The sequence below is a fragment of the Pleurodeles waltl genome, chromosome 10 (assembly GCF_031143425.1).
Source record: "Pleurodeles waltl isolate 20211129_DDA chromosome 10, aPleWal1.hap1.20221129, whole genome shotgun sequence".
Lineage (NCBI taxonomy): Eukaryota > Metazoa > Chordata > Amphibia > Caudata > Salamandridae > Pleurodeles > Pleurodeles waltl.
The window spans coordinates 25,100,905-25,112,528 of NC_090449.1; the positions used below are offsets into that span (position 1 = coordinate 25,100,905).

Sequence of the window (11,624 nt, forward strand, 5' to 3'; positions counted from 1 at the left end):
ATGTGACATCACACTGCAGCTGCCGCCCTTACAGATGTGACATCACACTGCAGCTGCCGCCCTTACAGATGTGACATCACACTGCAGCTGCCTTTAGTACAGCAGTGTCACCCTGAGAGCTACCTTTACAGACGTGACATCACACTGCAGCTGCCATCTTTACAGATGTGACATCACACTGCAGCTACGTTTAGTACAGCAGTGTCACCCTGAGAGCTACCTTTACAGACGTGACATCACACTGCAGCTGCCATCTTTACAGATGTGACATCACACTGCAGCTACGTTTAGTACAGCAGTGTCTCCCTGAGAGCTACCCTTACAGACGTGACATCACACTGCAGCTGCCATCTTTACAGATGACATCACACTGCAGCTACGTTTAGTACAGCAGTGTCACCCTGAGAGCTACCCTTACAGATGTGACATCACACTGCAGCTGCCATCTTTACAGATGCGACATCACACTGCAGCTGCCTTTAGTACAGCAGTGTCACCCTGAGAGCTACTTTCACAGACGTGACATCACACTGCAGCTGCCATCTTTACAGACGTGACATCACACTGCAGCTGCCATCTTTACAGATGTGACATCACACTGCAGCTACGTTTAGTACAGCAGTGTCACCTTGAGAGCACAGTCATGCACAATAATTGCTTTCTTTTTCAGTCCCAGTTCAAGCAATATCATTTACTTTCAATTCAGCTTGTCAAATGAGAAGGTAATGTTGACGTTTCGGCCTGTGGTGGCAGTCAGAGGTCTCTCAGACCATCATCAGGACTCAGTCTTGTTAAATAATACAGCAGGTTGCAAAAATAGATTCTGTAGCAACACACAAGGGGACTTCAACCTTTTAAATATGGGACCCATAGCATCAGTCTCCGTCCACATCCGCTCAACACACACGAATCAGAATGTGACATCACACTGCAGCTCCACCTTTACAGACGTGACATCACACTGCAGCTCCACCTTTACAGACGTGACATCACACTGCAGCTGCCACTCTTAAGGACGAGACATCAAACTGCAGCTGCCACCCTTACAGATGTGACATCACACTGCAACTACCATCTTTACAGACATGACATCACACTCCAGCTGCCTTTAGCACAGCAGCATCACCTCTGCACATGGAGCAGGCAGGGGCCTGAGCAGAAGGGCCCTCACTTATATTCAGGTGTGGTCCACAAGGGTGAACTCATCCATGCACACAGAGTCCTGGCAGCATCTGCCGTTTCTTTTATCTCAAAGAGGTTAAGAGAACATGCCTCTTTGAGACAACGCCCCCCTTATACTTAAAACACTGATGCACTGCTTTGCAAAAGCCGCAATCCGCAAATGTGGGCCACTCTTTTTTAGGGTGCCTCGGCCTATTTTGCCTCCCAGTCCAACCCTCTAGTTGCAGAAACGTGTGCTCTGAGGAATATGTGCAGATGCTGTTTGTGCTTTGTGTTTCCCATTTTTTGTGCACAGGTTATAACTGAAGGCAAACACGCATCCAATATGCGCCTTGAGACCTTCATGGGTAATTTGCTGTGCTTTATAAATCCTGATTGATTGATGGATTGGATATGCAGGCTTGTCACATGGGGAGGGTGACAGCTAGGGCTTTTTCCCTGGGCCCAGGACTTCCATACTCTGTAATTAGTTTGAAGTTAAAACTCAAGAGCAAAAACAGTGTCTTTTTAGCTGGGCATCGCCAAGATTAACAAAAGTCACTGTGAATCTTTGAGGTGAACTCTCCTGTGACCCTGTCTGATTGCAGTTTCACCTTCTAGCAGCATGGGATAGGTTCTTAGAATCAACCCCTGCTGCGGTGCTGCTCTTGAGCAGTGTGCTGCATGCCAGGGCGCTGTGAGGTAGGTGCCCATGGCCACCACTTCTTCCTACAGCTGCTCCACCAAGAAACCCGCAGCTGATTCGTGCTCCCACTACAGCACTGGCCTGCCCTCTGACCTCTGACCTGGATGTAATATATTATAGGGTGGAGCCACACACTGCATCCAAGACCGGTGTGAGGTAAGTGCCCATGGCCACCACTTCTTCCTACAGCTGCTCCACCAAGAAACCCGCAGCTGATAAGCACTGGCCTGCTGACCTCTGACCTGGATGTAATATAATATAGGGTGGAGCCACACACTGCATCCAAGAGCGGTGTGAGGTAGGTGCCCATGGCCACCACTTCCTACACCTGCAGCTGACAAGTGCTCCCTGTGCAACACTGACCTGCTGACCTCCGACCCGGATGTGATATATTAAAGGGTGGAGCTGTGTGCTGCATCCATCAAGCGGTGTGAGGAAAGTGCCTAGGACTTCCTGCTGCTGTTGAAGCCACCTCTAATTAAGTGGCCCATACATGACAAAAATAGAGCGCGGCTGGATGGGGGTCATGGGTGGGGTCATATAATGTCTGGCAATGTACAGCTTCGCTTCTTGGTCACTGATCACCTTCGAGTGCATGAGGGCACACTTGTCATATGATTTTGATTCTTGCTTCAAGACCAAGCACCGGAGACATACTTTTTAAAATCTTTTTATTACGTTTTATACCAATAAACAAACAGATAACAATAAACTGTAACAATGTACCCCACAGTTGCAATGCGATGTGCTTGCACCCCCACTTTACCACAATGCTGAATGAAGTGAGACCCATCAGATGTGCCCATATACTTGCAAAATTGTGGCTGGTGATACTACATCATTGGGTACCACCCCTCAGGAGGTATCATTGTTCCAGAGATGCTTCCAAACCGTCTTCACCCCAAGCCCCCTTCTGCGTTTCTCAAAGCGCCCCACACTTTCTTGAATTTTCGTGGGCATCAGCCGGCTCGGTACACCAGTTTGGGTTCGACTCCCAGTCGGTCGCCTTCAGGACCGAGGTCGCCCCTCAGTCTCTCATTATGTCTCACCATGCCGCCATCAATGACATGTTGCAAAATAACAATGTTTATCTGTCCAGAATTAGTTCCCCTCCAGATCCCCAGCAGTACCAATTAAGGTGCCCAGCAGAACCAACTAAGGTGTCAGGGTCACTAAGCAGACTATGCCCGGGAGTCTCTTGCAATGATTTTCTCCCATTAGTACCTTATCGGAGTGCAGCCCGACAGTGTGCGCAACAGGGTACCCCTTCGCCGGCATGCCCTAAGGCACTGGTCATCATTTGTTCTGCCCATTTTAAATGGACATGTTCTCGTGAAGTAGGACCTGCGAAGTATTTTCAACTGAACCAACCGGAAAGCAGCATGTATCGCCACCTATCGGGGGTACCGGCATGCATCCCCATGCTTCATCCTCCAGGCCTCCCAGGTCTTGTTCCCATTCGGTCCTGAGTGTGCTGGGAGGAGTTAGGCCATTGGCACGTGGCGTAAATCTGTGAGCTGCTATGCTTATGCTGTGAATTCCAGCGGTGTCTCCTCGGTGTTTACACAGAATACCGGAACCGATAGTATCATGGGACAAAATATAATGTCAAGAATATTGAGGACAAAAATATGAAAAGGTAAGTAAAGTTTTAGTGTGTATAACTCCGCATATATAACCTTGCCAATATATATATATATATCTTGAAGGTACGTAGATGTGGAACAGTAAATCGATACTTAACTATTTGCTCTTACCTTCTCTATATTTTGGTCTTTGATATTTTTTACAATATAATCCGTCCATGGGATATTTTTGGTTCTGCAAACCAGAGACACACTTCTTGGTGGTCTGTGACCAACATTTGTTTTTTATAGTTGCAACATGGTTTGAAACCTGTAGTCGTAAGATGGGACATCATTTCCTAGCGCACTTGAGTTTGTTTTAGGACTTGTCGGAAGGCTGACAAAATTGCTCGTGGAGCTTCCGATCCACGTCCAGTGGTGCAGAAAGAATAGAACTGACATCAGTGCACAGGGATGGTGCTTATATGTGACTCTCCTCCGTCATTTCCGGGGTGGGATCGAGGCAACGTGGAGCTGCACAGACCCACCTTGTGGCACGTGGAAGCTTTGCTGGTGAAAGCTTTCCAGCTCCAGTCAGCCACCTGGTGAGTATCCTATGGTGAGGAATCTGCAGCTAGAAGTATCCTTCAGAAATCTCTGTTGTTCCTTCAGCCTTAGATTGTTTGTTTTAGTTGGTTCTACTCAGATATCTTTGCTGTTCCTTCAGCCCATGTTTGTTTGTTGTAGTCAGCACTGGTCAGATATCTGTGCAATTGTTTCAGCCACTGTTTCTTCAGCTGAGTTAACTCTTCTCTGGAAGCCTTGTTATTCTCCTCTTTAGTCAGCTCTGCTCAGATATCTTGGGTGTTCTTTCAGCCATGTGTCCTTTCACCGAGTCGGCTCTTCTCAAATATACTGCTATTCCTGCAGCCATAGGTTATTCCCTGCAATCACCACAGGTTTGCGGCAGCTCCAGCTGCCGTCGCTTCCGCTTGTGTCGTCTGATGGATTGGGCCTGTTATCCATGCTTTCCCGCTGCTGATCTTTCCAGATATTGCTCAGGACCTGCCGGGTCCCAGTGGTAATAACGTGAGATGCATTTCCACTGGGTTCACTGTGGATAATAGGAAGTGCTAAACGGCTGGATCCTCCCGCCCGACCGCTCTTCCGCTGTCTGCCTTCTTTTCATTGGCGCTTTTACTCCAGACCTTAATGCCTGGAAATTGACAACTGATGAGGATCAAGAGGCCAGTCAACCAATGTCCCTTCTCCCTGAAAAACTGTACACTCCACTTAGGCAGCATAACTCAGGGGTAAATGAGGCTGCACAGAGGTCAAGGCCATGGGAGCCAGGTTCACCAAATTATTTGTGAGGTCCAGCTTCGGCAAGCAACTCTATGAATGCCAGATGGCGCGGGCAGCCGCAGGGATGTTGTGTTCTGATGCACAGTGGAAAGCTTGCGAATGCACCTCATGTGCTGGATCCATGCATCTCTTGCAGACGCATCACAACACTGGTCAGCGCGGTGGTCCCCGCTAACAGCTAACCCTGTTGCAACTATTGGAGGTGATCCTGCAACCGATCATAGGGAACTTTACCCAGATTAAGGGCCTGATTACAACTTTGGAGGAGGTGTTAATCCGTCCCAAATGTGACGGATATACCACCAGCCGTATTACGAGTTCCATAGGATATAATGGACTCGTAATACGGCTGGTGGTATATCCGTCACTTTACCGTCACTTTTGGGACGGATTAACACCTCCTCCAAAGTTGTAATCAGGCCCTAAATGTGGTTCCATTTTGCTCAGGATGGTTTATTTTGCAGCGTCTCATCTCATTTTTTCCAATTAGTTAATTCACTGTAAACCAACCAGCTGCTCTTGCATCCGTTCACATGTTCTTGTCCTGATGATGACCCTTCATCCGCTTTGGGTTGAAACGTTGTCAATGACGACAGCAATAGGAAGTGATTCATTGTGAACTACTGTGATGCCTGAAACCTCAGGGCCCAAACTGTACGAAAATTCCCATTGCTCCATTGTCTTTTATATCATACAACCACAGCACTACACTCTGGTTTCCATTCACTGTGTGATCACCGGAGCACTGAACACCTATTATGCTGCAAAATGTATCAACAAAAGTCTGCAGTGGACCCTCTTGTATTCCACTGAGGTTGTGAACTTCTAAACTGTTTGTGAATTAAATAACTTTTTTATGTACTAACTTTAGTAAAATAATTGAGCACACCAGAAGGAACCTCTGTTCTCCATGTGTCAATAATTTATTGTTTTTCCAATGCTAACTGTCCAGCACTGGACATCCATTCACTATATCTACAAAGCAGCAGGCAATGCCTAAAAACATAAGGGGGGCTATAAGTGCAGGCATTGTCTGTGGTGTCACTCTATACAGGAAGTGATCCCGCAGGAAGTGATGTCATAACCTTGTCACACCCTTTAGACACGTTTCCCTGTTAATGGCGAAGTATCATGCACCTAAATATGTATGCAATAAAATATAAACAATTCAGAACTGCACACAATCCTGATATGACATGTTACTAAAGAGTTCTATAGCAACATGGAGATGCAAGGGGAGCCTTTGTGTACACGTGGGGGGCGCTTTATTCCGTGTAATACATGGTGCTTCGGGCATGATACAGAATATTAAAAAACATACAAACCCCAGAGAGTCCTATAAGAAAAGAACAAAGATGGCTTACACAATCTGTACACAACAGCGCACAAAGCAACACTATTCGACAGGGGCCTTGCATAATGAACTGTTTCTCTAGACGCAGGCCTCTCTCACAGTGCAGTGCAAGCAGGGAGGCAAGGGTGTCATTTTCAAGCAGGGCCTGATCTGGGAATCTCAGGGGGCTTTGGGGGCACGTGAAGGGCGCCTGCCTCGCGCTGCCGCGAGGTTTCACCGCAATGGCACCTTGAAAGGGGCGTGCAATGCTTGCCCTCTTTGCTTTGGGAATGGCCTGTAATTCTGAGAGCCTGAGCGGGGAAAGGGAAGACACCCGAGCGGGTCCCGGGGGCTGCCTGCCTGTCAGTGTGTGTGAGAGAAGGCAGAGCTCAGGGGCCGGGCGCCTGCTCGTCACTGGTGCCCCGTGCCCGCAGGGCAGAGTGGCATCACTGGGGGCCGGTCATGCATTATGACAGGGCACCAGTGATCTGCACCAGACCGTGAAAACAAGAAACAGGGCGATCACACCCTCCCACGTGTGCAATATATGAGCTCATACATATATCCCAATGTTTCATGCGTACAGAGCCTCCACTTAAAACGGAATACATGCTTTACGAACTTTCCATGGAGCTGCCATGTATTGAGACACGCACTTATCTATGCACAGATTAGATTTCCAAACCATGCACTCTTATGCTGCTGCCTTTGACATCCGAGGCTCTTCAGTGGATACAAGTGATGATGGATCTTGTCAAACCCACTTATTAGAGGTACATTCACCGAAGTGTGCCACGGTACGCGTGCCACAATAAGTATACAAAAGTGATGGGTGGAATGCTTGAATGAATCTCAGCCGCTGACAATCGTTCGGGCCGCAGCCCAATCCGTCGTTTTTCTTGCCCACCATCCCACCTCAGTTTGGACCCAGCTATATGCAAATCAGTCTTGACCCTGCACCAATGGGAACAGTCCAATCCGAACTGCAAGGCCAAGTCCTTCCGGACCTGCAACACAAGCAACCCCGACTGGTTTTCTCCTAGTTATGGCCTCATCAGCCAGCTACAGCTTGGATCCAGTGACACAGTATGCGTGGGACAGGTACAATCTGTATTCTGCCCCCGGCTCCTTTCCCTGTGCTGCTCCCGGTGCAGTCTGTATTCTGCCCCCGGCTCCTTTCCTTGCGCTGCTCCCTGTGCAGTCTGTATTCTGCCCCCGGCTCCTTTCCTTGTGCTGCTCCCAGTGCAGTCTGTATTCTGTCCCCAGCTCCTTTCCTTGCACTGCTCCCGGTGCAGTCTGTATTCTGCTCCCGGCTCCTTTCCTTGCGCTGCTCCTGGTGCAGTCTGTATTCTGTCCCCGGCTCCTTTCCTTGCGCTGCTCCCGGTGCAGTCTGTATTCTGCCCCCGGCTCCTTTCCTTGCGCTGCTCCCTGTGCAGTCTGTATTCTTCCCAAGGCTCCATTCCTTGTGCTGCTTCTAGTGCAGTCTGTGTTCTGCCCCCGGCTCCGTTCCTTGTGCTGCTCCCAGTGCAGTCTGTATTCTGCCACGGCTCCTTTCCTTGTGCTGCTCCCGGTGCAGTCTTTATTCTGCCTCCGGCTCCTTCCCTTGTGCTGCTTCTAGTGCAGTATGTATTGTGCCCCCGGCTCCTTTCCTTGTGCTGCTCCCAGTGCAGTCTGTATTCTGCCCCTGGCTCCTTTCCTTGCACTGCTCCCGGTGCAGTCTGTATTCTGTCCCCAGCTCCTTTCCTTGCACTGCTCCTGGTGCAGTCTGTATTCTGCCCCCGGCGCAGTCTGTATTCTGCCCCCGGCTCCTTTCCTTGCACTGCTCCCGGTGCAGTCTGTATTCTGCCCCCGGCTCCATTCCTTTGCTGCTCCAGGTGCAGTCTGTATTCTGCCCCTGGCACCTTTCCTTGCACTGCTCCCGGTGCAGTTTATATTCTGCCTCGGCTCCTTTCCTTGCACTGCTCCCGGTGCAGTCTGTATTCTGCCCCCCGGCTCCTTTCCTTACGCTGCTCCTGGTGCAGTCTGTATTCTGCCCCGGCTCCTTTCCTTGCACTGCTCCCGGTGCAGTCTGTATTCTGCCCCCTGGCTCCATTCCTTGCGCTGCTCCCGGTGCAGTCTGTATTCTGCCCTCGGCTCCTTTCCCTGTGCTGCTCCCGGTGCAGTCTGTATTCTGCCCCGGCTCCTTCCCTTGCACTGCTCCCGGTGTAGTCTGTATTCTGCCCCCGGCCCCTTCCCTTGTGCTGTTGCAGTCTGTATTCTGCCCCCGGCTCCTTTCCTTGTGCTGCTCCCGGTGCAGTCTGTATTCTGCCCCGGCTCCTTTCCTTGTGCTGCTCCCGCTGCTCCCGGTGCAGTCTGTATTCTGCCCCCGGCTCCTTCCCTTGTGCTGCTTCTAGTGCAGTATGTATTGTGCCCCCGGCTCCTTTCCTTGTGCTGTTCCCGGTGCAGTCTGTATTCTGCCCCCGGCTCCTTTCCTCGCGCTGCTCCCAGTGCAGTCTGTATTCTGCCCCTGGCTCCTTTCCTTGCACTGCTCCCGGTGCAGTCTGTATTCTGTCCCCAGCTCCTTTCCTTGCACTGCTCCTGGTGCAGTCTGTATTCTGCCCCCGGCTCCATTCCTTGTGCTGCTCCTGGTGCAGTCTGTATTCTGCCCCTGGCTCCTTTCCTTGCACTGCTCCCGGTGCAGTTTATATTCTGCCCCCGGCTCCTTTCCTTGCACTGCTCCCGGTGCAGTCTGTATTCTGCCCCCGGCTCCTTTCCTTGTGCTGTTCCCGGTGCAGTCTGTATTCTTCCCAAGGCTCCATTCCTTGTGCTGCTTCTAGTGCAGTCTGTGTTCGGCCCCCGGCTCCGTTCCTTGTGCTGCTCCCAGTGCAGTCTGTATTCTGCCACGGCTCCTTTCCTTGTGCTGCTCCCGGTGCAGTCTGTATTCTGCCCCCGGCTCCTTCCCTTGTGCTGCTTCTAGTGCAGTATGTATTGTGCCCCCGGCTCCTTTCCTTGTGCTGTTCCCGGTGCAGTCTGTATTTTGCCCCCAGCTCCTTTCCTCCCGCTGCTCCCAGTGCAGTCTTTATTCTGCCCCTGGGTCCTTTCCTTGCACTGCTCCCGGTGCAGTCTGTATTCTGTCCCCAGCTTCTTTCCTTGCACTGCTCCTGGTGCAGTCTGTATTATGCCCCCGGCTCCATTCCTTGTGCTGCTCCTGGTGCAGTCTGTATTCTGCCCCCGGCTCCTTTCCTTGCACTGCTCCCGGTGCAGTCTGTATTCTGTCCCCAGCTTCTTTCCTTGCACTGCTCCCAGTGCAGTCTGTATTCTGCCCCTGGCTCCTTTCCTTGCACTGCTCCCGGTGCAGTCTGTATTCTGTCCCCAGCTCCTTTCCTTGCACTGCTCCTGGTGCAGTCTGTATTCTGCCCCGGGCTCCATTCCTTGTGCTGCTCCTGGTGCAGTCTGTATTCTGCCCCTGGCTCCTTTCCTTGCACTGCTCCCGGTGCAGTTTATATTCTGCCCCCGGCTCCTTTCCTTGCACTGCTCCCGGTGCAGTCTGTATTCTGCCCCCGGCTCCTTTCCTTGTGCTGTTCCCGGTGCAGTCTGTATTCTTCCCAAGGCTCCATTCCTTGTGCTGCTTCTAGTGCAGTCTGTGTTCTGCCCCCGGCTCCGTTCCTTGTGCTGCTCCCAGTGCAGTCTGTATTCTGCCACGGCTCCTTTCCTTGTGCTGCTCCCGGTGCAGTCTGTATTCTGCCCCCGGCTCCTTCCCTTGTGCTGCTTCTAGTGCAGTATGTATTGTGCCCCCGGCTCCTTTCCTTGTGCTGTTCCCGGTGCAGTCTGTATTTTGCCCCCGTCTCCTTTCCTCCCGCTTCTCCCAGTGCAGTCTTTATTCTGCCCCTGGCTCCTTTCCTTGCACTGCTCCCGGTGCAGTCTGTATTCTGTCCCCAGCTTCTTTCCTTGCACTGCTCCTGGTGCAGTCTGTATTCTGCCCCCGGCTCCATTCCTTGTGCTGCTCCTGGTGCAGTCTGTATTCTGCCCCCGGCTCCTTTCCTTGCACTGCTCCCGGTGCAGTCTGTATTCTGTCCCCAGCTTCTTTCCTTGCACTGCTCCTGGTGCAGTCTGTATTCTGCCCCCGGCTCCATTCCTTGTGCTGTTCCCGGTGCAGTCTGTATTCTGCCCCCCGGCTCCTTTCTTTGTGCTGCTCCCAGTGCAGTCTGTATTCTGCCCCTGGCTCCTTTCCTTGCACTGCTCCCGTTGCAGTCTGTATTCTGCCCCCGGCTCCATTCCTTGTGCTGCTCCTGGTGCAGTCTGTATTCTGCCCCGGGCTCCTTTCCTTGCACTGCTCCCCGTGCAGTTTAAATTCTACCCCCGGCTCCTTTACTTGCGCTGCTCCCGGTGCAGTCTGTATTCTGCCCCCGGCTCCTTTCCTTGTGCTGTTCCCGGTGCAGTCTGTAGTCTGCCCCAGGCTCTATTCCTTGTGCTGCTTCTAGTGCAGTCTGTGTTCTGCCCCCGGCTCCGTTCCTTGTGCTGCTCCCAGTGCAGTCTGTATTCTGCCCCCGGCTCCTTTCCTTGTGCTGTTCCCGGTGCAGTCTGTATTCTGCCCCAGGCTCCATTCCTTGTGCTGCTTCTAGTGCAGTCTGTATTCTGCCCCCGGCTCCTTCCCTTGTGCTGTTCCCGGTGCAATCTGTGTTGTGCCCCCGGCTCCGTTCCTTGTGCTGTTGCTGGTGCAGTCTGTATTCTGCCCCCGGCTCCTTTCCTTGCGCTGCTCCTGGTGCAGTCTGTATTCTGCCCCCGGCTCCTTTCCTTGCGCTGCTCCTGGTGCAGTCTGTATTCTGCCCCCGGCTCCTTTCCTTGCGCTGTTCCCGGTGCAGTCTGTATTCTGCCCCCAGCTCCTTCCCTTGTGCTGCTCCCGGTGCAGTCTGTATTCTGCCCCCAGCTCCTTTCCTTGTGCTGCTTGTAGTGCAGTCTGTGTTCTGCCCCCGGCTCCGTTCCTTGTGCTGCTCCCAGTGCAGTCTGTATTCTGCCCCCAGCTCCTTTCCTTGTGCTGCTTCTAGTGCAGTCTGTGTTCTGCCCCCGGCTCCTTTCCTTGTGCTGTTGTTGGTGCAGTCTGTATTCTGCCCACGGCACCTTTCCTTGCGCTGCTCCCGGTGCAGTCTGTATTCTGCCCCCGGTTCCTTCCCTTGTGCTGTTCCCGGTGCAGTCTGTATTCTGCCCCCAGGTCCTTCCCTTGTGCTGCTCCCGGTGCAGTCTGTATTCTGCCCCCGGTTCCTTCCCTTGTGCTGTTCCCGGTGCAGTCTGTATTCTGCCCCCAGGTCCTTCCCTTGTGCTGCTCCCGATGCAGTCTGTATTTCGCTCTCAGCTCCTTCCCTTGTGCTGCTTCTAGTGCAGTCTGTATTCTGCCCCAGGCTCCATTCCTTGTGCTGCTTCTAGTGCAGTCTGTGAGCCCACAGCCCTCCCAGTGCCTGCACCGCTGCCCCCCCTCTGTTTCTGCAGATGATGCTTTGTCAGATAAATGATGGTGCAG

At 52.1% G+C, this 11,624-nt stretch overlaps 1 protein-coding gene across 1 annotated transcript in view; it reads right to left on the reverse strand.

Annotated features, from left to right (window-relative positions):
* The window catches only part of LOC138262294 (A-type voltage-gated potassium channel KCND1-like), a 39,461-nt gene extending 34,050 nt beyond the window's left edge, over positions 1-5,411 (reverse strand). Inside the window, exon 1 of the mRNA XM_069212194.1 lies at positions 5,308-5,411. Coding sequence (XP_069068295.1) covers positions 5,308-5,411 — 104 coding nt within the window. The remainder of the gene's footprint in view (positions 1-5,307) is intronic.
* Positions 5,412-11,624: the final 6,213 nt, after the last annotated feature.